The 25,972-nt window shown below is 39.4% G+C and overlaps 1 protein-coding gene across 3 annotated transcripts in view; it reads left to right on the forward strand.

Annotated features, from left to right (window-relative positions):
• Window positions 1-23,589, forward strand: part of CAPN7 (calpain 7) — a 38,304-nt gene extending 14,715 nt beyond the window's left edge. For 2 of the 3 annotated variants that reach the window (XM_060781830.2, XM_060781831.2), the window contains 16 exons: window positions 320-406; window positions 3,206-3,332; window positions 5,102-5,187; window positions 5,803-5,896; window positions 6,554-6,700; window positions 7,241-7,347; window positions 10,104-10,224; window positions 10,435-10,579; window positions 11,777-11,876; window positions 13,332-13,467; window positions 14,674-14,749; window positions 15,814-15,959; window positions 16,940-17,002; window positions 18,726-18,856; window positions 20,437-20,529; window positions 20,635-23,589. In XM_060781830.2, the coding sequence (XP_060637813.2) occupies window positions 320-406; window positions 3,206-3,332; window positions 5,102-5,187; window positions 5,803-5,896; window positions 6,554-6,700; window positions 7,241-7,347; window positions 10,104-10,224; window positions 10,435-10,579; window positions 11,777-11,876; window positions 13,332-13,467; window positions 14,674-14,749; window positions 15,814-15,959; window positions 16,940-17,002; window positions 18,726-18,856; window positions 20,437-20,529; window positions 20,635-20,779 (1,804 nt within the window). In that variant the 3' untranslated portion in view covers window positions 20,780-23,589. The remainder of the gene's footprint in view (window positions 1-319; window positions 407-3,205; window positions 3,333-5,101; window positions 5,188-5,802; window positions 5,897-6,553; window positions 6,701-7,240; window positions 7,348-10,103; window positions 10,225-10,434; window positions 10,580-11,776; window positions 11,877-13,331; window positions 13,468-14,673; window positions 14,750-15,813; window positions 15,960-16,939; window positions 17,003-18,725; window positions 18,857-20,436; window positions 20,530-20,634) is intronic. The other variant, XM_060781832.2, reaches the window with a different exon arrangement.
• The last annotated feature ends 2,383 nt before the right edge of the window (window positions 23,590-25,972 follow it).

Consider the following 25,972-nt stretch of genomic DNA (forward strand, 5'->3'; position numbering starts at 1 on the left):
AGCATGTTGTTCGACTGAAGTCATGAAACGGGGCCAAAGCCAAATTACATCTCCCAGGCTTCTATAGCATTGGCAGTTAAAGTGGTGTCTAACTGCATTAATTCCCAGTGCAAATGTACCCCTAGTCAAACACTGCTACACCACATAGTTTTAGCAAAAATTAGAGGAAACAATTTCAAACTTTTGAAATTGGGTCCTCCATTGTGTCAATCCTACTCAGAGAAAATTACTTCATCAGTACTTTAAGAGATGTTATGATAGATACAAATCGATTTTGCATGGTTTTATGCTTCTAATATCTTGTATGTTGTGTTAACAGGAAGACATCAAAGATAAATGGTATCGAGTATGTTCCCTTCATGAGCGTTGACCTGAGAGAGCGTTTTGCTTTTCCACTTCCTTTTTCGTAAGTGAATATAAGTTTATAGCTCCTTGAACCCAACAGGACTTTGAGATCTTCCGGGGAGGCCCTGCTCTCGATCCCGCCAGCCTCACAAGCACGGCTGGCAGGGACGAGAGATAGGGCCTTCTTGGTGGTGGCTCCCCGGCTGTGGAACGCCCTTCCCACAGACATTAGATTAGCACCATCTCTAATGGTATTCCGCAAAAAAGTAAAGACCTGGTTATTTGTGCAGGCGTTCAAATAATTTAGTGCAATGATTGGTAATGACATAGGAATGGAACAATGGATGACGAATCTGGATCGTGTTTTTTAGTGATGAGACGCTAGTGAATGGTTATTATAGTAATTGTGTACTAACTGTGTATTAGATTAGGTTGTTAAATGTGTTTTTATATTGGTGCATTGAATTTTGCTGTTTCCTGTGTGCTGTAAACCGCTGTGAGTCGCCTCCGGGCTGAGAACAGCGGTATAGAAGTAAAGTAAATAAATAATAATAATAATAAATAAATGTGTTTTGTCTCTTAAACTCTTGAGAATGTTCACTATCAAAGAATGAAAATGAATACAACAGCTATGCTATTCCTTTAATCTTACTGTGCAAAAAGCAAAGCTCATTGCTATCTGCTCATCTTTATTGTACTCATTCATATATAAAAGGCACTGTTGTCGGTTACCATCAGGAAACCTCGGGCAAAGCACTGTTCCATGTAACCATTATAAGAGGAAATGGAAATCTATAATAAAGTAAATGTAGGAAAGTATTTGGCTTCTAAATGTATAAGAGTGACAGGAATCATGAAGCTCTCAAGGTATTGTTCAACTACAATACTAAGCCTCATTCTTCACCATTTGCTGCTGGAAGTTGCAGTCCAGCAATGGTTGGAATTATGTGAAGGGCCAGATAATTCCCACCATTGGTCTAGGACAGGGGTCCACAAACCTTTTCAATAGAGGGCCAGGTCACAGTCCCTCAGACTTTTGGAGGGCCAGATTATAATTTGAAAAAAAAATGAATTCCTATGCACACTGCACATATCTTATTTGTAGTGCAAAAACACTTAAAAGCAATACTATAATTAAGATGAAAAACAATTTTAACAAATATAAACTTATTAGTATTTCAATGGTAAGTGTGGACCTGCTTTTGGCTGATGAGATAGGATTATTGTTGTTGTTGTGTGCTTTCAAGTCATTTCAGAGTTAGGTTGACCCAGAGCGAGGGACGGGTAAATGACCTTGGAGGGCCACATCCGGCCCCCGGGCCTTAGTTTGAGGACCCCTGGTCTAGGAGAAATTAGAAGAGGCAACATCTAAGGATCTAGAAGCTAAGTATCTTGGGATCTCAGAATCATTATTGATCTAACATTGCAGCTTTGCCAGTGCTTCTGTTAATTTGCATTATGTTCCTCAGTTCAGATAGCCATACCTATAGGCTTTCTGAAATTATTCCTGCATCTCTTGTCGTTCTTACACCAGGAGCATCCAAGGAATTGGATTTTAATCCATGATATCACGTGCTAAAATATATTAGTTTCAAAGGTTTTACAAAGCTGACTTGACTATTAACTTTGGGTAGTAATAAGTACTTATTACTAAGTGTATTGGTGTTCAGATTTCAAATTGCAACAGAACCTGAAAAATACAATAATTGGAAATCATGTGGCACAACTTTTATTGTGAGGAGATATCTTTTTGTCTTATGGTTTATAGATCCCAAGCAGTTTTGACCCATTTGTGGAGTATTCCAGGTGTAAAGCCAAATTCAGGTCTAAACAGCCAAGATCTCAGTAGGCAGATTTTTCCAAACTGGTATTTTTTCAATGTCTGCAGATTAACTCCATTCACAGTCATCTTGACCAGTTGTTGGCCAGTGTTCATGCACCTGGTTGGAATAATGAGAATTATAGGCCAGTGTGTTTCTGGTTGGATATGACTTTTATAGGAGAATATCGGCATTGCAAGATGTGAAATGTAACTTATCGCTAGTATTATGATGATAAGCAAGTTATAAGTAGAGGCCCATACAAAATCATTATGTGAGGGAGAACTACCTTAAAATAAAGCAGAACATCCAAAAACAGGATACAAAAGTTGAGCATTAGCTCATTTGCAAGCAGATCGTGAAGTGCTGTGTGATGTGGCTTTAAAGAATTCAGAGCTTTAGGAGGCAAACATGCAAAGCCCAAACTTTAAAAATAACAAAAGGTTTATTTACAATAATAAGAAATAACTGCATTTCTTAATTATCAGGAACTGGGTCTGAGCTACTCTAACACCCATCTCTTCTAAGGTTTCAAGAGAGGGAAAAACTCAGTCACTACATATTTCCTGAAACACTAGCAGATAGAGATCTCAAAGCACACAGCACATACTCTCCATACTGAAGTGTAAGAAGGCAGAAGGCAGATTCAAAAAGCTTGCAATAGAAAAGTATCCATTCTACACAACCAATCAGAATAAGAGCAGAAAGAAAAGAGAAGAAAAAGATACATTCCCAACTCTCATGCAGGAGTAATGGGGGAAAGGAAAACCCTTATTCAATAGTAAGCTAACTAAACTGTTCCTCATTGAGGACTTGAGACTTGTGCAGTGTGGGGTTGAATTCCAACACATTCAAAGAATGAAAATGAATATACTGAACTGGGGCAGCCAGGAATCAGAGAGAACAAGAATATTAGGATGGACTGCCCAGAATCTTTAATGGGTACACTGAAAATCTACTATAAATGTACTGGAAATTACTGCTTGAGAAAATAAACATTTTACATTTCACAAATAGTTCTGATTTTTTTTTCAATTCAGAGATAAATGTGGCAAGTTGCCTTTGTCTCCCAAGCAAAAAGCCATGTTTTCTCGATGGGTACGGCCAGATGACATAACAAACAATCCCACCATGATCTATACTGTGTCCAGCTTCAGCATAAAACAGGTAGGGATCCATTTTATGTCCAGTCTCTTTTTATTTTATTTTTCTGCATCTGTCATTAGGAATGAGTTGGGAGCTTCTCAGTTAATGCTACTTCCTCCTAATTTGAGATGTACATTTGTCTAGTAAATTCCACTGCGGTGTTTCCTAGTATGTACACATATTTAGATTCTGTGAAACGAAGAGGGACTTAATGTGGAATGTTAACTCTGGCACATTAACTTTTGTAAGAGACAAAAGAAAACAGGCAAACAAGGATTATGATTGAAAAGAAGACAAGTTGTCTTCCTGGCCATGTTGCCAAGAAGACAACATGATATCGTGTGATATCATGCAAAAAGCTATATGCCTTCAGCAACTCTCTTTTGGACTTCCGAATAATGTTCTCATTAGTTCTTGAGGTTATTTTTCAGAAATCACAACTGTTGCTTTGTTTTCAGTCTTTGATACAGTAGAACCCAAGTCTCCAAGGACTTGATGTTTATTACACTACATGGGAATTATGATAGTCTGCACTTCAAAGTTTACTTCAAAGTTTACAGGGGAATAAAATTGGTTTCATCCCTTAAAAATATGTGTGAATATTATCGTTCATGATTATGGAGCAGAAGACTAATGCTTACTAGATTATGAGAATGTAAATATTTATAAAAGAAGATTCAACATGTGGGTTAAGTAAAGTGTACTGTTTTGAATGTGTGTACTTCAAGTTGGATTACATTAGATGAATTTAGAGAAGTAAATAGATCAGGAAGCGGACAAGCCCCCTTTTGTGGCAGCTCCACTGGCTGCCAGTTTGTTTCCAGGCACAATTCAAAGTGTTGGTTATGACTCTTAAAGCCCTAGACGGCTCAGGTCCAGGCTGCTTGACTGATCGCATCTCCCTGTACAAACCTGCCCAGGCTATGAGATCTTCAGGAGAGGCCCTTCTCTCAGTCCCACCTCTATCGCAAGCTCTGTTGGTGGGAATGAGAGAGAGGGCCCCTCATCTCTGGAATTCCCTGCCCAGGGAAGCCAGAATGACCCCCTCCCTGCTATCCTTCCAGCAGCAAGTTAAAACCTTTCTTTTCAGGCAGACTTTTAAAGAGGACAGTTTTAAAGATAAATTTGGGGGTGCTGTGGTTTTATCTATGAATAGGTTTTTTAATTAGGTTGAAGGTTTTTAACTGTTTATTTTATTACTGTTCATATTTAATTTGGTACTGTTTCATTATCTGGGCCATGCTAGAGAGGGAATGCTAGAGTGAGAGAGAGAGATATGCTAGTGAGAGGAGAATAGTCCATTTTATGGGAGTGGAGGCTGGGTTGAAGGAGGAAAATCATTTCTATCAGTTTTCCTGTCCGTCCGCCCCCCTCCCCCACACACACACTCATGTCCCCGTTGTGGAATGAACCCTTGATATGAGAAGGAGGGCAGGGGGAATAAATAGGATGGGGGGATGGTTTTCCTCGTTCAACTCCTCCCTAAAACGGAGTGTCCTCTCTCTAGCACCCCCTATTGGCCTCCACCCAGATAATGAAACAGTACCTTTAATTCTATTTTAATGATTGTATATTTTTAGATTTTAAATTATAGTGTATTGGTTTTATTGTGAGCCACTTTGAATCTCTTTTTGAGAGAGAAAAAGCAGAGTACAAAGAAGGAGAAGATGTAGTAGTGGTGGTAGTAGTAGTAGGTGTTTTTGAACTTGATTCCTTACTTCTTCTTTTGAGATTCTGAATGGAGAAAGGCAGGATATGAATTCATAATATGATAAATTCTTGTTTTTCAGACAATTGTGTCAGATTGTTCTTTTGTAGCTTCACTTGCAATTAGTGCAGCATATGAGCGACGATACAGTAAGAAGTTGATTACCAGGTATGTCGGACTAGTAGAATTATGTTATTTTATTATTTATATTTTGGTTTTTTTGTTGATGTTTGTGTTAGAAATAAAACATTACTGTGCTCTGCATTCGTTCTGTGGTGATTTAAATTTGCTCTAGCCTCATTTCACCCACACAAGTGTACCAACTTTGCAAGAACTGTCTTCTCATTCTTTTCATGGTATCTGAGCCATAAAACTTTAGTTATAAGTCATTGTGTATTCATGATGGTATCTAAACCCAGACATGTAAACCTCAGAATCTTTATTTTCGCAACATTAAAAGCTTGTCTTTAATGTATGAGTTAATTTGCTGTGATTCTATGATTGTCATAAAATGGAAACTGAAACAAACAGGAAGTAGGGCCCTAAAAATTTTCTTTGTAAAAAAAAATATCTCCCTTTTGTAGTCTCTGGTGTGTTTCTCCATTGAGATTTCTCCTTTTCAATATAATGAGGCACAAATAAACATTGAACAATGCAATGCCATTCTTCCATGAATTCTTAAATTGATAGCACTATTGAAACAAACTTGTATGATTCACAGCATTTCTGCAAAGTATTTGCTGATTGTTCTTTTTTTATCACTTTCCCTCTTCTTCAAAATAGCATTATTTACCCACAGAACAAAAAGGGAGAGCCAGAATATAATCCTTGCGGGAAATATATGGTTAAGCTGCATATCAATGGTGTCCCCAGGAAGGTAAGAAATTGGGTGCTTAACTAGATGGTTTAAGGGTGCACAGCACCCTGGTGGCACAGCGGTTAAACTGCTAAGCTGCCTGAACTTGCTGATTAAAGGGTTGGCAGTTTGAATCCGGGAAGTGAGGTGAGCTCCCACTGTTAGCAACAGCTTTTGCCAACCTAGCAGTTCGAAAACATGCAAATGTGAGTAGATGAATAGGTAGCTTCTGTGGGAAGGTAACTACTCTCTATGTGGTCATACTGGCCACATGACCTTGGAGGTGTCTATGGACAATGCCAGCTCTTGCCCATAGACACCTCCAAGGTCATGTGGCCAGCATGACCGCATGGAGAGCCACAGAGTTAGACACGACTAGACTTAATGTCTGGGGATACATTTACCTTTGCACAAATTACACAATTTCTTGTAAGCGTCTGTAGCAGGCATGGACAAACTTTGACCCTCCAGATTTTTTTTTACTTCAGCTCCTACCGCCTGTTAGGAATTGTGGGAGTTGAAGTCCAAAACACCTGGAGGGCCGAAGTTTGCCAACGCCTGGTCTATACGCATGGTTTTGAGAACTGTTCTTGTCTTGACTTTCTTCAGAGCACTGTGTTCAGTAGCCGCCTTATTTGGACTGTCTGCTTGACCTTGTTTTCTGTACTATTTTTCCAGGTAATCATTGATGATTTCTTACCAGTAGATCACAGCGGAGAACTTCTTTGCTCTTATTCGAACAACAAAAATGAACTTTGGGTGTCACTGATAGAAAAAGCTTACATGAAAGTCATGGGAGGTTATGATTTCCCAGGATCAAATTCTGTGAGTATCCATTTTAAAAAAAGAGGTTGGCTAGAGAAGATTAAATAGATTATTAGATTTAGGAGTTCTTATTATGCTTTTTCCATAATTGCAAAGCATCTTTGGTCCACCAAAATTCTAGGTATGTAACACATTTGGGTCTCCTGTTTGTGTCTGATTCTTCAGCTCTTGCTACTATAATCTTTCCAGTTTAATTTTTACAAAGATTCGCCATATTTAATACCCAAACGATTGGAGTCATATGCTATAGTGCTGTCTTTTTAAAACTCTTATCTAAGTATTTTTCTGTTCTGCAATCTGAGGTACTTTCAACAAATCCATTTGCAAACCACTTTTTTTTTGGTTCAGTGCTGAATCCTCATGTTTGCCTGTACAGAAAAGAAATGAACAAAATGTTTCAGAGCAGAAGCTGTTATTAAAATACCTGTTTATTGTGAACAGTTGTAAAGGTGGCAGTGTTTCTAATGTTTATAATGCTAACAGTGGTATGATTTACTTATGTCACATTGTTACTGCTAATGAACGCTGTATACATTTCAGAATATTGATCTACATGCATTAACTGGCTGGATACCTGAAAGGATTGCTATGCACTCAGATAATCAGACTTTTAACAAAGACAGTTCCTTCAGAATGCTTTATCAAAGGTGAGTTATGAATGGTTTTAAAAAGGTTGCGGACACCATATGATAAACATAATAGCTTGACAATATTTTTCATTAGATTTACTTTTTAATTCTTTTTTTAGAAAGAGTGAGGGCATTTTTGGCTAGGTAGACTTTTCTATATCTATCTATGTATCTTTCTGTGTTTTTACTGAGACAGATTGATTTAGAACAGTGGTTCCCAACTTGTGGTCTAAAATATGGTCTGCGACCTCACCTTTACTACACCATTGCAATGAGAGCAACTGGTCTTGTGAAACCCTCTTATAGTGACAAGTCTTATTAAATATGGTTTTTTTGTGGACGAGCAGATGATTACTGGATGATATATGTTCTCCAGCAAGACATGGAGCGAGAGTTGCCAGATGTTCAAGCTGGGTTTAGAAAAGGCAGAGGAACGAGAGACCAGATTGCCAATATCCGCTGGATAATGGAGAAGGGCAGGGAGTTTCAGAAAAACATCTACTTCTGCTTCATTGACTATTCTAAAGCCTTTGACTGTGTGGATCATAATAAATTGTGGCAAGTTCTTAGTGGGATGGGCATCCCAAGCCACCTTGTCTCTCTCCTGAGGAATCTGTACAAGGACCAAGTAGCAACAGTCAGAACTGACCACGGAACAACAGACTGGTTCAAGATTGGGAAAGGCGTACGGCAAGGCTGCATCCTCTCACCCAACCATTTTAACTTGTATGCAGAACACATCATGCGATGTGCGGGGCTGGATGAATGCAAATCTGGGGTGAAAATTGCTGGAAGAAACATTAACAACCTCAGATATGCAGATGACACCACTCTGATGTCCGAAAGCGAGGAGGAGCTGAGGAGCCTTCTAATCAAGGTGAAAGAAGAAAGCGCAAAAGCCGGGTTGCAGCTGAACGTCAAAAAAACCAAGATTATGGCAACAAGAATGATTGACAACTGGAAAATAGAGGGAGAAACCGTGGAGGCCGTGACAGACTTTGTATTTCTAGGTGCAAAGATTACTGCAGATGCAGACTGTAGTCAGGAAATCAGAAGACGCTTACTTCTTGGGAGGAGAGCAATGTCCAGTCTCGATAAAATAGAGAAGAGTAGAGACATCAGACTGGCAACAAAGATCTGCCTAGTCAAAGCCATGGTATTTCCTATAGTAACCTACGGATGTGAGAGCTGGACCTTAGGGAAGGCTGAGCGAAGGAAGATCGATGCTTTTGAGCTGTGGTGTTGGAGGAAAGTTCTGAGAGTGCCTTGGACTGCGAGAAGATCCAACCAGTCCATCCTCCAGGAAATAAAGCCCGGCTGCTCACTGGAGGGAAAGATACTAGAGACAAAGTTGAAGTACTTTGGCCACATCATGAGGAGACAGGAAAGCCTAGAGAAGACAATTATGCTGGGGAAAGTGGAAGGCAAAAGGAAGAGGGGCCGACCAAGGGCAAGATGGATGGATGGCATCCTTGAAGTGACTGGACTGACCTTGAAGGAGCTGGGGGTGGTAACGGCCGACAGGGAGCTCTGGCGTGGGCTGGTCCATGAGGTCACGAAGAGTCGGAGACGACTGAACGAATGAACAACAACAATATGTTCTGCATAAGAAACTAGAGCTGATGGATCTATCCAATGCAGTGTTCTGAATCAGTACCACAAATAACCAGACTAAATCTAAAGTTGACCAAAAACTGATTTGTAACCCTTTTGGTACTACTGTTGGAGAGTGGTCCCTGGTCAAAATGGTCCTTGGTCAAGTGGTCCCTCTTTTGAAGTGGTCCCTCTTCAAAAATAGGTTGGGAACAACTGATTGAGAAAGTGACATGCTTGGATTAAAAGAAAGCCAGCATAGTGTAGTAGGGTGTTAGGCCCCTTCTAAACTGCCATATAAAATCCAGATTATCTGCTTTAAAGTGGATTATCTGACAGTGTAGACCAGGGGTCCTCAAACTTTTTAAACAGAGGGCCAGGTCACAGTCCCTCAAACTGTTGGAGGGCCGGATTATAATTTGAAAAAAACATGAATGAATTCCTATGCACACTGCACATATCTTATTTGTAGTGCAAAAAATGCTTAAAAACAATAGAATAATTAAAATGAAGAACACTTTTAACAAATATAAACTTATTACTATTTCAATAGAAAGTGTGGGCCTACTTTTGGCTGATGAGATAGGATTGTTGTTGTTGTTATGTGCTTTCAAGTAGTTTCAGACTTAGGTTGACCCTGAGCAAGGGCCGGATAATTGACCTTGGAGGGCCTCTTTCGGCCCCCAGGCCTTAGTTTGAGGACCCCTGGTGTAGACTAATATAATCCAGTTCAAAACAGATAATGTAGTCTCACAAGAAGACTGTAAAAACTGACATGTTTTGGGCAATAGATCATCTTTGTTTGGACTAAGATAGAAGGATGTAAATATTTTTCAGTAACTCAGTATTTCGGGTGCCATAAGCAGACATGGATCGCTTCTATCAGATGCTTGGAAACTGGCTTCATTAGAAGTTTTAGGAACTAAAGTCCTTCTAGAATATGTTTTCCCAACTACATTTTTGGGGATTCATTTACACGCTCTCTTCCGCTCCTACTGTATTAGCTCTGAGTGGCATCAATTATGGTATAATGTATGCTATTAAACTTTTCCGAATATCATCTGCTCCTTTCCCCCTCTATTAAGAGTTGTTAATGGACAGTAAGAATCAGAAACAGCAAAGCTTGTTCAGTCTTCTTGGAAGCAAATCCTAAAGCAAATTTTCTTGTTCTGGGTGGCCAGATTTCACAAGGGAGATGTGCTCATTACAACAGCAACAGGCATGATGACAGAAGAGGAGGGAGAAAGATGGGGTTTAGTGCCAACCCATGCGTATGCTGTCTTGGATATTCGAGAATACAAGGTACGCAGTTAATAACTTTTGAAATGCCTTCTTCAGATTGCCAGTTTGTTTTATACTACCCCTTTGTAGCATTGCTGAAAAGAAGGGAAGCTTTAATGTACATCTTCTGGATCAAGTTCAATGATTTTGATAATGTTTGCTCTCCTATACTTTCAGAAAGACATATTCAAATGGAGTAATCCAAATGCTTTTTATTTCCCATTTCTCCAGGGACTTCGATTCCTCCAGTTGAAAAACCCCTGGAGCCACCTGCGCTGGAAAGGAAGATACAGTGAGAATGATATGAAAAACTGGACCCCTGAACTCCAGAAATACTTGAATTTTGATCCCAGAACTGCTCAGAAAATTGACAATGGTAAAGGAATGATTATGGAATGTTATGGAATGTTATGTTTTTTCCAGGCATTGAATGTTTACCGATCTTTTGTTGTCCACCGCCCTTAGTCCCTTTTGGGAGATAGGGCAGTATAGAAATAAAGTTTTATAGTATTATTATTATTATTTTATATAAACTTAAGCAAACACAATTACAGATGAGCGACTCACTTCTTTCCCAGTGCATATGAAACAAGTGGGAGATTTAAAAATATTGAAGAAATGTCAACTTTATAGCATGACCATGACTAAGCATCCCTGCCATTCTCTCCATAATGGACAGGGGGAAACTGGAACTTGTTTACTGCTGAGTACAATTATTATTGTTCCACTTTTACTTTTCACATCACTGAAGAAAGTGACTTTTAAGGATTAGTAAGGTAAAGGTTTTCCCCTGACATTAAGTCCAGTCATGCCCAACTCTGGGGGTTGGTGCTCATCTCCATTTCTAAACTGAAGAGCTGTCGTTGTCCATAGATACCTCCAAGATCATGTGGCCGGCATAACTTCATGGAGCACCATTACCTTACCACCAGAGCGGTACCTGTTGATCTACTCGCATCTGCATGTTTTCAAACTACTAGGTTGGCAGAAGCTGGGGCTAACAATGGGAGCTCACCCCACTTCCCAGATTCAAACTGCCAACCCTTTAGTCAGCAAGATTATCTGATAGATAATGAGAAGTCTTATACTATTTCCCAGTAGGTAGAACATTGTAGACAAATTTCATTTGTACACATAGTCTAGCCAAGTATTAAACTCACACTTAAACTCGCACTTTTATCCAATACATAATTTCCTGTAACAGACTTTAATTCAGTAGGACTTTTAAAAAAAACATTCATAAGATTAGTGAATCTTCATTTTCTTCTTTCCAATAATTGATGTATTTCAGTTGCGTCAAAACACAGTTTTACTTGGTGGTGGTATATTTCCCTTACTTCTCTTTGTTTTGGTAGTCACTGGACTGTTGTCATGCAGAAGTGTCTAGGATAATAAAAGTTTTGGGGGTTCTGCTGGTTTTGCGAACTGTATAGGCACTCAGGAGATTCACAGTCAGGTTCGAAAAGTATGTGCTTCTCTGGCTTTTAGTGTACAGGATCTTTGACCATTGCTTTCTATAACGTGTGCTAATTGGCTTGTTGAAAAAAAAATATCACATGTTTCTCCTTTGTAGGAATTTTTTGGATCTCCTGGGAAGACCTGTGCCAGTATTATGATGTTATTTATTTGAGCTGGAATCCAAGTCTTTTTAAGGAATCAACATGCATTCACAGGTTCGTCCAATACAAAAATGATACAAGACATGTTTCCAACAAGCCTACAGCATTATTTTCTTGTGTACTCTGATGGGGGCACACCTCTCTGTCAATGTATCAGAGAGTATATTGGATATGAAATCGAATGTGTGATTAAATCAAAGTGATATAATTTTGTCTTTGTGTTCCTTCCCCATCACTATTGTTTCTCTGTTCAAATACTCTATTGACTCTAATTCTCACCTTTTTGGGCTAAATTATATCTCCAAAATTAGGTGCTCATTAGATTCACGTCATACAGTAATCTTAGTGCTGAGCCAAAGCCAAAAGGGGAAGCTGCTTCAGAAGTTCCTATTTGAGAGACATTGCCTCTAATTTAATAACCACGGCTCAATACTATGCGATTCTGGGATTTGTAGTTTGGTGAGGCATGTGTAGTGCACTTTATTTATATCCCACTTTATTTCAATGCCTTTTTACACAAACAACGACATACAATACACAGATAAGGTAAAGGCCTTCCTCTTTTTTATCTCTGGCATCTGGAGGCGATGCTCTACTTCCCGCCATGGGGAAGTGCTGTTGTTCCATTTTTACATGCCAAAGGAGCCTGCTGTCCATAGCCATCTCCGATCTTTCACAGACATGTCTGAATGGGGCACCCTTTTACCTTCCTGCTGAGGCGATACCTATTGATCTACTCGCATTACATGCTTTTGAACTGCTAGATAGGCAGAAGCTAGGGCTGACAGTCAGGAGCTCACCCCGACTCATGGGTTCGAACTGTTGGCCCTCCTTTGGCTTTAACTGCTGTGCTACTGCAACTTTGTAAAACTACAGGCCCCTTGATTCCATAGCATTGAACCAAGGCAATTAAAATAGATTCATTCTACAGCATAGTTGCATACCAAGGTTTTCCTTTCCATTGCAAGAAGCTTTGGTGTTCGAAATTACAAAGAGTGCACTTTATGCTACTACAAATTACATTCGGCAGCAAATGCTTTTTTAGTTTCAGAGTTTTGAAAATTGAGGTTCACATTAGATTTGATGGTGCACTAGACTCAAGTAAATACAATATTTATTTTCCCCTTGTATTTGTTTCCTCATCCTCATGGCCTCTTCATACTTCTTTCAGGAACTTTTCTCACATCCAGAGAACTAGCCCAGGATTTGAGTGTGACTCAAAGATTGGATAATATGCAGGGTATATAATTTAATTACTGTAGCACATCATGTTGAGACGACCCTTGGCATGCATAGGTTTGCTGCCACTCTTTTTGCTTTGCTCCATATAAAAGAAATGTTCCTTCCCATTAATATCTTACCGCATCAGAATCACTGTCATTTGAAATTAAAGCCTCTGCCGGAAACTTTAGGACAAATTGAATTTTGTATGTAGGAATTGCAATTTCTTTAAGTAAAGCACTATGTGCATCCACCCCCACTTTTTTCTCTGTTTATCCTTTTCTCTAGTACCTGGGATGCAAAACAGGGTCCCATGAAAGATGCTTACAGCCTGGCCAATAATCCACAATACAAACTGGAGGTTCAGTGCCCACAAGGTGGTGCTGCTGTCTGGGTTCTTCTCAGCAGACACATCACAGACAAGGTAGGAATATGTGCTGTTTTTTTTCCAAACACATAGCATGGAAGTACAGTCTGACCCCTGACTCATGATAACAAGGGGGGGGGGGGGGAGAACACTATATAAGCCTGCCTGTGTCTTGAGATGTTTTGGAAAGGCCCATCTCACTGTTCCACCGCCCTTTCCTTCTCAACGTCTGGTCCCAAGTTCTAGAATTCACTTTCTAAAGACATTACACTGGTTTCCTCCTTCTATCCTTTTATAGGCAGCTGTACACCATTGTGTTGTGGGATGTCTTTGAGGGCTCTCGGCTCAAGGGTAATGGGCCTTTTAAGTTCTTTACTGTTTACATTTGTAGGTTTTATTTTTAGCTTCTTTTAATTTTATTGATAATTTGATTACATTTTAACTACATTTCTAGCTGTAACTAATTTGACTCTCATAAATCACCTTGAATTCCTGACTGGGGAAAAATGGGATATAAATTGTAACAATGGTAACAACACATTTCACAGAACTCGTTCTGTTCCACTAATCTTCCAACTAAGCTGTCTAATGGAATACAGGCAGTCCCCAAGTTACGAACAAGATAGGTTCTGTAAGTTTGTTCTTAAGTTGCATTTCTTTGAAAGTAGGAACAGGTACGTCTTTTAAGTGTAACTCCAACCAAAAATAAATACTTTTTTGACTTTGGATAGCATGGGGAAGTGTTAACATCCCTATGGTGTTTGTCTTGCTGTCTGTGCCCCTGTTCACCTCATTTTCTGACACTCTGATAACTGGATTTTGAAAAATTTGGCTTGGTGCAGAAACAAGGATTGGTGATAAAGCTTTAGTGGAGACACCTTTCCCCATTATAACTCTTTCAAGAGAGAATTTCCCTCCTGAGGACATCCCTCACTTCCTGTTGTCTCACCCGTTCTTAATTATGGGTTGTTTGTAAGTTGGATGTTTGTAACTCAGGGACTGCCTGTGTACCATAAGAAAACACCACCTGTACGTTGAAGAAATAGATGACAAGCTTTTGCCTGACAGAAATTTAGCACGCAGAGAACTGCATCAAAAATTTGGCCTTTGAGTAAATTGTAGAAAACTTAAACATGAGTTTGTCTTTTTTGTATTATGTCAAATCTTAGATGAATAAGAAACACAAATAAATGTTACTTTAGGAGTACCGTACATGGAGTATACACTAGTAAACTTGTATTTGTAATTGGTTTTTTTCCATAGGATGACTTTGCACGCAATCGAGAATTCATCACAATGGTTGTATACAAAACAGACGGGAAAAAAGTTTACTATCCTGGTAAGGGTCAACATCCTGTCTTCCCCATATGACAGGTTGGACAGCCACAACATTCAAACCACTACACCAATAGATTGGGCAGCCTACTAAACAATGTAACAGGGCAAAACAAGATGGTTTAAACCAGTTAAAACAGCATTAGACAATGCAAAGCCACCTCAGATTTGAATGAAAATTAATTACCAGTATGTCCCAGAGGTAGTTGTATCAAGCTCTGTTCTTACTTAGTGCCAGAACAATATCAGTGTAGGCAAGAATATTCCACACTGGAGTGTCACTGCAGAACAGGGTTGCACTTTGGACCAGCTACAATATACTTTGTTGTTTGAATCCAGGGCATCTTCTACTTTGTAAATCATTGTTTGAGGTTGGCTTTTTGAAATAAACTGAAATTAAACACAGTTTATCAAGTTTGTATGGTAAAACACAAAGCCTTTGGGGTTTGTTGGAGTATAGGGGGAGAGTTGGAAGGAGCGCGTGAAGCTTTGTAGAGTTTATTCCTCTGAGATGGACAGCTCCAAACTATAGTTTAATGAGCCACTTGAACACGGCCACTTGTTGGACCAGGACATGAATGGTATGGCCACTCCGTGTTTGTTTCTGCAGGTAGTATATTTTGGAAAGTTAGCAAGACTTGTTGTTAGTGTGCCCTACTAATGTAAAATTCAAGCTTATTCTGCATTGGGATGGGTAATGTACCAAAAGACCACATGCAACGTACACACCCATTTTGTGTCCCCCATTGCATTGGCAACCACCATCACAACAATTCACAATGTCAGAATTGCAACCTCTTCCCCTTTTTTTAATTTGTTGCTTTCTACTCCACAATTACACAGAAGTTAGTGATACAAAGGACACTCTTGCACCTTCAAAAGCTACTGTAGTTGCAGCCTGATTTTAGCAAGTACTGTAGGTGGCAGCAAAGGCATCGGATTTCATTATTAGCAGCAGCAGGAAGTTAGATTCAAGTACTTCCCCAAAAGAGCTCCTCAATTCCAGGAAGTTAATCTGTGCTAAAGAATTTTCAAACGTGAATCTATAAATGTCTTTTTGTTTTTCAGCTGATCCACCACCATATATTGATGGCATTCGGATCAATAGTCCACATTATCTGACCAAGATGACACTGACATCTCCAGGGACTCATACGTTCACACTGGTGGTTTCTCAATATGAGAAACAGAACACAATTCACTATACCCTAAGGGTATGTACTCATAGACACCCTTGTGAGTAAAACCTGGAAATCCTGGGAGGAATGATCATCACAGCTGTCATATTAGGGAATTGGCTTTGGGATAAGTCTTATAACCGCATAGTTATAATTTAAAGTTTTATAGGAGTGATGTAGAGGTTTTTAATTTCTTATGCTCGCCATACAAATAATACTAGTCAAAATTGCTCTAGCAGAAAGGTCTTGCACACATTGTCTCCTCTGAATATAAGTTGGTTGAGAATTCCACCTGAAGCAAAATCTAAAATTTTAGTTTTTATGCATTTGTAACATCTGAAGAACAGGGAAGATTTCAAATTTGTGAAAATATTGTGAGAGAAACCCTGGCTTCCCTCAACCACATGGCTCCTAGATTATGGCACATTGTTGTGGCGTAAAAAGGCAGTTCTTGTTACTAAAGGATGCCAGTGTGTCATTACAGGCCTAAGGAAGAGAGAAGAACTTAACTTTGTGTTTGTCAGTTCCCTTCCTGTCAAATAGTTTGGAAGTGTTCTCTTTTTTGTCCTACAACAGCTACCTCCTGAGTAGAAAAGACAGATAGTTACAACTATTTCATAGTTGAATATTTGGGATCATAAGAAATGTCACAAAAGCCATAAGAGCCAGAAGATTGCTACAAGGTTGAAAATTGTCTTATATATTTTTTCTGGATTGATGCTTTTTGGAGCATTCAGATATCAAAGGGAAGCCATTTCCCCATACCCTTCTTCTTTTTAAAATTTCTAGAAAGAATAATGGAGATATTATGGGATCTTCACATATTTTACAAGATACGTAAAAGTTTTCCTTAAAAGAAACCTCTGTACGCATAATTTTTCATTAGGAAAGAATGCAAAAAAATTCATAGTTTCCATTCTGTTCCAACCCTGTCTCTCGTGATAAGGGTTTGTTTTGCAAAATGAATACTACTACATTATTTTTTTTAAAAAAAAAATCTTTTTGTTTTATCATAGGTATATTCGGCATGCAAATTTACCTTCTCTAAGATCCCAACACCATATACAGTATCCAAAAGGGTAAGATATGATTGGGTTCATTTTGGTCACCCTGGAGCATTGGGAGACAGATGCACAAAATCAGATACACATCCTAAAATTATCGAGAGAATTGCCTTGTAAGTTTTTGAAGCCCTATATACTCAGAGTTGTGAGGTTATCTCTTAATGCAGGTGTAAGGAATTGTACTGCAGTTTCCATAATCCCCAGCTCATATACACAAAAGTGAGGAATAATGAAAGTTACAGTTCAGCAATATATGGAAGGTGAGACTTTCCTCATCTCTGCTCTAAAGGCCTGTCTTCCTATCTCACTTTCATGGTAGAAGACATTCAGAAGCGGTCTACCTGTGCCTCCTTCAGCACAATGCTAAAAGTGTCAACTATGGAGCTACTTCAGTTGTCTTAAGAGCTCCTCCGCCAGTGTCAGGCTCCCATTTTCCACAACTGTTGCTGCCCAGTAATGGTTTCGACGAAATGCATCAAACTCAAGGCCTGCACGCCGAATCTGGTCCACCATGTTGTTTTGTGTGGCTCTCCAGATGCTAGGCTTCTGTATTTCTCCTCATTAGACACCATGACCACAGCTAATGAGAGTTGCGATACAGTAGCCTCTGGAAGGCCGTAGTTTGTTCTGTTAATCAGGATAGCGGGGTTTGAATTTAAAAACAAGGCTTATGGATCTGATGTCTGAATTTAGAGTGTCCTTTAACCTTTCCCCAATTTCAGAGCCACAAGTGCAGTTGGGTTGCAATTCCCATCATCCCCAGTATGCATGGCAGATAATCAAAAGTGATGGGAGTTGTCATTTAGTCACATCTGGGGGTCCAACTAAAAATACTGACCACTCTCTGATGTTGCAAACCCACCATCACAGAAATATATTTCTGTATATACTCCATATCCAGTTCACCATATCTGTGGACCAATGTAAGTAATGTATCCTAATTTTTAACCCAAAAAAAAGGAACCATTCCTTTCTCTGAATAGAATGGCAGAAGGAATGTCTTAATCTTTCCCAGGAGAACCTAAAGAAGCACTATTCCATGGGCCCTTCTACGTTGCCACATAATCCAGATTATCAAATCAGATAATCTGGATTTTATATGCCAGTGTAGAAGCCCCCCCCCCCCCCACTTCATCTGGCAATCCCCCACACATCACACAGCCAGCATTTCTAGTAGTTCAGTTCCATCCTCACCCAACCAGACTTTAGGGTGTGGACAAACAGTTATCCCTGCCAGAACTTTATCAGTTCTTTAGCATTGTTTCCCTTTGCTTCATCTTTTCCATCCTTTATAATATGCCCCTAAGTGTTACCCTCAACGTACTCATATTTTTTGTCCCATAAATCTGCCCTCAACTTATACATGTAATTGACATATACATGAGTATAAGATATGCAGGTTTCTCATATAATGCCAGAATGCAGTGAAACTCAACAGACCCTCTCTCATGGAATATGAGCAATTCAGACTTTTAAAGGGACCTGACTATTTAGTGTGGCACCTGCACTTAAGGAAAAGTACATTTTTGTATCGTTTTGTTAATATGCTCCTGTTTGCTTCTGTTTTTCACAGCAGATGGATCGAAATACTAATCTGACTTGCAGCATTGTCAGTGTAGCTTGAGAGTCTTTGAAACTTTTAATGAAGCCTTGAAAATAGGAAAGGGATGGAAGATAATGTTAAATGAAACAGTGCATTTATCTATACATGCTAAGACCGAGATTGACTTTCCTGCAGGTGAATGGGCAATGGAAAGGTCATAGTGCTGGTGGATGTAGCAATTTCAGAGAGACCTCCAAGAACAATCCTATTTACCAGTTCCAAATGGAAAAGGCTGGTTCACTCCTTATTGAGCTCCGAGGACCAAGGTTTGTGCAGAATAAATCAGGTAGCAAAATATAGTCAAAGTAACATGATGCATTCATTAAATGCAGTGCAATGCATTGTATTATTTATTTATTTATTTGTTTGTTTGTTTATTTAAAACATTTACATTCTGCCCTTCTCACCCCAAAGGGGACTCAGGGCAGAACACAGCATACAAACAGCAAACATTCAATGCCGGGACATGAATTCATTATATGCATACATAAACATTAAAAACATTTATCTCAGCATTAAAATACACTGTTTAAAACCATCTCGATCATCTTCGTCAAATCTAATTGGCCTGGTAAGGTTTCCTGTTGGTACATGTTGGTCAACAATATTACATATTAGTGGAATAAGGCAGTTTGGATCAGTTTTTCAAGGGATCTTTATAACACTTTTGAAACTGAAAGAAATAAGTTGATAGTATAAGTTTTATAGACTTAAGTTTACTTCATCAGCCTAGAAGATCTTATGGAACCAACATCTTTATTTCAGTCTCAAAGGGGACTATAAAATCCCTTTACATGATGTTCCATATTGTGTTTCCTTTAGTTTACTTATGGGGTTCAAATCGATCATATCAATATTTTTAGCTCAGTGGTTCCCAACCTGTGGTTCACGAAACACTTGTGGTCCGCAAGAACTAAAACATGGTCCGCAGCCTCACCATCACTAGACCGTTGCAACAAGAGTGACTGGTCTCATGAAACCCTCAGAGGCTTATTAAGTATATTTTTCTGTGGGCAAGCAGATGGCAACTATTGGATGGCATATGTTCTGTATCAGAAACTAGAGTTCATGTGGTCTTTCCAATGTAATTTTCTGAATCAGTCCCCCAAATAAGCAAACCAACTCTAAAGTTGACCAAAAAACTGGTTTGTAATAATAATAATAATAATAATAATAATAATAATCTTTATTTATACCCCGCCACCATCTTCCCAGTGGGAACTCGGAGCAGCTTACATGGGGCCAAGCCCGGACAACATATTACAGCAGAATAAAACCAAAAACATAAACAACAGACAACATCATCAAAATTACTAAGGAAAAAGAAACATTCCAATAAACCCAGTCACAATAATAGTGTGACTGTTCATAGCCCTTTTGGTACTAATGTTGGAGAGTGGTCCCCGGTCAAAATGGTCCCTAGTAAGAAAAAAAAAGGGTTGGGAACCACTGTTTTAGCAGTAAAAACTAAAAAACTGGGTTGCTGTAAGTTTTTCGGGCTGTATGGCCATGTTCCAGAACATTCTCTCCTGACGTTTTGCCTGTCATAGATGTAGGGGAAATGCCAGGAGAGAATGCTTCTGGAGCATGGCCATACAGCCCAAAAAACTTCAGTCCAGTGATTCCAGCTATGAAAGCCTTCGACAACAAACTAAAAAGCTGTTTTTAAACATTGCTAATTTTGACAATGTAGAATTGTAGTCTCAGTACAAAATCTTTCAGCTGCATGGAATTGCACAAACAACCCTAGAAAACAACTTCTTATCCTTTCACATTTCTATCCACAATACCTTTTCTTTTCCATTGTTGTGTCCTAAAGATAATACAATCTGTGTTGAATTCACAGGCAATATAGTGTTGGACTTGAACTCGTGACAGTCTCTTCAGTGGGAGACCCAGGTCCTTTGGGCTTTCAGAAAAAGAATAGCGGTGATTATAGGTATCCTCTTGTTTGACGTATACATATTTGATCATGTAATGTTGGATCTTGTGTTAAAATTGTTCCTCTCTCTCTCTCTCTTTTTCTCTTTTTTGTCCTCTGAAGGTGTGGATTTTGCTATCTGGAAGTTGAGAGTCTCCCTGCTGGTGTTTATAATATTATTCCAAGCACTTTTCTCCCTCAGCAGGAGGGGCCATTTTTCTTGGACTTCAATAGTGCTACCCCTGTTAGAATATCACAGCTGCAATGAGGCCGCCTCGCTCTGTGACCTTTTTTCAATCAAGAATATGGCAGAACGAATCATTTGAATGATGTACTGGAGCACAATCAAAGAACCATCCCTAAGAAAATGTTTACATGAGATGAACAAACTGAATACGGACTCTCTTACAGGGAATGTCACCCCAGAGTTGAAGTCTCCAGATCCTTTGTTGGACTGCAGCAGTCCTTTAAAGTGTAGAAGTTGGGGATAACTCATTATTTAGCCTACGCTAATACTTCAGTAGTGGCAAGCTAGAGGGCAAGCGAAGGCAAGTGCTTGAATTTATTTTTGTTCATGTGAAAACTTAATTTTGCATGGCTCTGGCACCTTACATTGTTTTGAATCAGGTTTTGGGTTTAAAATGTCTTTTGTGTTTTTTGTTTTAGCAGCTGACTTCCTAGAATTCGTGTTTTTTCAAACAATAAGATGAAATACCTCCAGTTCTGTTATTCTGGGATACCTGGACTTGTGAAAATCCTTTGTTTGTCTTGCTTGAAATAACCTGGTTTGCTTCTGATCAGGTGCATTGTGGACTTTGGTTAATCCTTGCACTATATTACTTGCTGGCGAGTAGGTTAAATGCAAATGCGAAAAATTAGAAAGTGTTCAGAAAGCATCCATGAAATTGGGTTAGAGGAAGGAGACTTGGCTATGTGACATTGCTGAAAGAATAGCAGCAACCTTCTGATTTCATCTTAAATTGCTTCTTTGATTTGCACAGAAGATCCCTCCAAATGTTTCTTTGGAGTTCAAAAGTGTAGAGGTGCAATTAACTGTGGTTGTACTTTTCCAGGTATTAGAATATTACGAACACTGATAACTTCTCAACCAGTAGTTGGTTCAGGGACCTCCCAACTGACACTGCTATGTATGGCAAATCTTTTAATCTTAGCTTTACACTTTATCTTAATGAGTCTGATTTATCCTTCGCATCAAGCTTTTTGAGTCTAGGACTTTTTGTGCCAAAATTAACTCTTAGCCACTCCCTTCCAATTGTCCAGTTTTACGATTAGCAAGACATCTAGTCAGATATCAGTGCCTTTAGAAGATGCAGACGATTTTGGATTTTAAAAAATCCCTGCCAGTTCACCATATTTTGAGCTCTCAAGCCATTGGTAAAGACATGAACTACACATGATTTTCATTCCGCCATATAAACTGACTCCTTACTTCTTCTTTTTCAGACCATCTTCCTTTGACTGGATAAAAATCATGCGTAGTTCATGTCTTTACCAATTTACACACTGTTTTGCTAAAGAAAAAATATGCCATGTAGATGATCAGTAAAGAATAAGGTGTTTATTCTTTGTTATGCAGAGCAACATATATACAGTAATGTGAACAGTTGCTTTGACTCACATATTGTCCTTTTTGAGAGAGATTCAAATGGTCCTTCAGTGTCCATATGAAGTCCTTCCAGCAGTCAAGAAGCAAAAAAATACTGTCTTAGTAAGCTCCTTCACAGAAAACATAAGCATGTAACTGTTGCCAAAACTCCCAGGCTCAGCTAGCTTCTGGGTGTGACCCAAACAATCAGCCTCATGTTTCGCCTTTTTTTGGTTAACACACTCACCAACTGATTTTTTTTTTTACATGATCCAACAGTTTAGCACAAAAAGTGGGTTGCTTTGCTGTTTACTTAATGTCCCTTGGTGGATGCCCATACCGCAGTCTTCCATTCTAGGCCCTGACATTTAAGGAAGGTGATGTTCCTCTAAAGCAGTGTTTATCAACCTGTGGGTCCCCAGATGTTTTGGCCTTAAACTCTCAGAAATCCTAACAGCTGGTAAACTGGCTGGGATTTTTGGGAGTTGTGGGCCAAAACACCTGAGAACCCACAGGTTAAGAACCACTGCTCTAAAGGATCGTATTGAAAAAGATCAAATCTTGCTATCAATAAATCCTATCAAGCTTCAGCTTTGACTGTAGTTACTTACATTATAATTAGGTTTTGTGATTAACCTTGACATAAATAGACTTCACACAGGACGTTGCTCAAGCTGTATAGGACCTCCAGTTTCATGACAGATGCCACCAAGAACACTATTTCCTTTTACTGCTGCCCCAGCTGTTATTGAATTGTTTATGGAGCAGTTGCTCCAGCCATAGGGTCCTATAGTCTGTTGTCAGTCCTAAGTACCAGTCACAAACCAACCCTTTAGCAGAGAAAAAAATTGCTAAACCAATTCTCTCTAGGCCTTCCAAAGCACTTTCTCAAGAAAGAAATATTGGTACTCCGCAGGTAACTTATTGGGAGAGCCAAGGAAAGTATCCACCCCACCTTTTTAAGATGGCTGAAGGTTCTGTATACGTGAAGCTCTATATACATCAACATATTTTTCTGGGTGTTATTGCAATTTTTTTTCTGTGACAAGTGTCCCTCGCACTCCTCATTTCTACAGACTACCTTTGACTACTCTGTGTCATGATCCAAGCACAGCTATGCCCAAAAATGGGGGTGAATTTATAGGGTAGCTGTTGTTATTTCAGTCATGTCACTTTGGCAGTGAATACAACATAACCCAACTTCATGAATATCTTTCTCAGTCCTCCCCGAATTTCACAATAAGTACTAATCTACATTTTAGTTCAAGAAGGAAATAAAAGAGTGTGTACTGCATTCTTGGCATGGCTAAACAGAAAGGGTCTGACGAGTTGTAGGCCACAATATTTAAAGAACCAAATGTTCCCTGAATATGGCGTCCTGTGTGTCAAAATGACAGTATGCTTTGTGCTTTAGACTCAACCTGTTGCACATTTCTTAAGATGTATGCCAAATGTACCGTACTTCAATTGGTTGTTGTTGTTGTTGTTGTTTTTGTGTGGGTGTGTGTGTGTCAGGAGAGACTTGAAAAACTGCAAGTCGCTTCTGTTGTGAGAGAATTGTCCATCTGCAAAGACATTGTCCAGGGGACGCCCGGATGTTTACCATCCTGTAGGAGGCTTCTGTCATGTCTCCGCATGAGAAGTTGGAGCTGACAGACAGGAGCTCACTCCACTCCCTGGATTTCGGTCAACAGTGCTGCCAGCACAAGGGTTTAACCCATTGCACCACTGGAACTGCCCTTGGTTATATCAGTGTTTCTCAGCCTGGGAGTCGGGCCCCTGGGGGGTCATGAGGAGGTGTCAGAGGGGTCGCCAAAGACCATCAGGAAACACAGGATTTTCTGTTAGTCGTGGGGGGTTCTATGTGGGAAGTTTGGCCCAATTCTATTGTTGGTGGGGTTCAGAATGCACTTTGATTATAGGTGAATTATAAATCCCAGCAACTACAACTTCCAAGTCCATTTTCCCCAAGCTCCACCAATGTTCACATTTGGGCATATTGAGTATTTGTGCCAATAATGGATCCGGACTCAAATTGGTCCGGATCCATTATTGTTCAAGTCCACAGTGCTCTCTGGATGTAGGTGAACTACAACTCCAAAACTCAAGGTCACCAAACCCTCCCAGTATTTTCTGTTGGTCATGGGAGTTCTGTATACCAAGTTTGGTTCAATTCCATCGTTGGTGGTGTTCGGAATGCTCTTTGATTGTAGCGGAACTATAAATCCCAGCAACTACAACTCTCAAATGACAAAAACAATCCCCCCAATCCTATTAGTATTCAAATTTGGACTTATTGGGTATTTGTGCCAAATTTGGTCCAGTGAATGAAAATACATCCTGCATATCTGATGTTTATATTACAATTCATAACAGTAGAAAAACGACTGTTATGAAGTAGCAACAAAAATAATGTTATGGTTGGGGGTCACCACAACATGAGGAACTGTATGAAGGGGTCGCGGCATTAGGAAGGTTGAGAAGCACTGGGTTATAGCCAATCATTTGAGTCTCCAAAATTCATTGCATAAATTCTAGATGGATGTTTAAAAACTGCCTGATGAGAGTAGTTAACTGGTAAGGCTTAACACTGTCAAGGGTAAAGATTTGGAAACACATTTAGCATAATGGCAAAATGTTAGCCGTCTATGATAACTGCTCTTTTATGAAATCGGCTACTATTTAGCAGCTCATACTGCTAAATAAAAATACTGGTGTCCGAGCCTTGCCAAGCCACAGTAATTTGTGAGGGTGTCTGTAAGGACTTGCTCTGTGTTTTACATGTGTCTTGAATCATGTTGGCAAAGTAACCAAGTGTGACTGTGTCCTCTATGCCTTGTGATGTCCCATTCTGTCCACTTGTCACTCTGAAGTGTCTGTTGTCATGAAGCGTACATTCAATATTGCCAGAGTCTGTTTAATTTGGTCCACATGAATGCTTATACTTGGTATAAAGTATACCAAATATTTGAGAGAGAGAAAAAGAAAACAGACTCAAAGAAACAAGTCAGAAATATTGTTTTTGGGGGGTTTTTTTAGAAGTCACAGTCTAGATCAGATCCATTTCAGGAAAAAAAGGCTTGCTATATTTATTTCTCAATATAGTACTGTGTACTGCAGACAGTGAAATGATTAAAGATTTTCTTTACCTTGTCTCAGTTATAAATCAAAATGGAGACTGCAGCCAAGAAATCAGAACAATAGGATTTAGAATGGCAGCCATGAAAGAACTAGATAAAATTTAAGTATACACCATTGAATTCCAAAGTCAGCATTATCAATGTCATCGCATTTTGAACGTCTATCTATTCTTGTGAAAGCTGGACAGTGAATAGTGTCCTGATAGGAGGAAAATCAACTCATTCAAAATGCGGTGGAGAGACCTGTAGATAACATGGACTGCTGAAAAGACAAATAAATGGGCCTCATCTCTTGCTAGAAGACAAGCCAATTGAACTGAGGTTATGGCTCGCAAAAAAGATACAAGGGTTGAATGAAAAGTAATGCCTCCACCTTCGTAACTCTCAACAGATGGCAGTACTGGTATGCGGCATGTACTGGCTTGTTCAGTAGACTCTCCTCTACAGTTCCATTTTGGTGAGAAGGCTTAGCATTAAACGGTTGTGTTGTTAAAGTGTGAAGTATGGAACCCTGTGCAGACAGCCAATGAGACTTAAGCAGTGTGCAGTCATTAAATTCTTGACAGCAGAAGGTGTCGCCCCAAAGGAGTTTCATCAGAGAATGCAAGCTTTTTTGGTGATTGTGTTAATGTGAGTACTGTGCATCATTGGGCGAGTAAGTTTAAAGATGTTGAGGTGGGAACATCTGACAAATAAAGAGTTGGACGTCCTGTGA

Source organism: Anolis sagrei, chromosome 6 (assembly GCF_037176765.1).
Source record: "Anolis sagrei isolate rAnoSag1 chromosome 6, rAnoSag1.mat, whole genome shotgun sequence".
Taxonomy (NCBI): Eukaryota; Metazoa; Chordata; class Lepidosauria; order Squamata; family Dactyloidae; genus Anolis; species Anolis sagrei.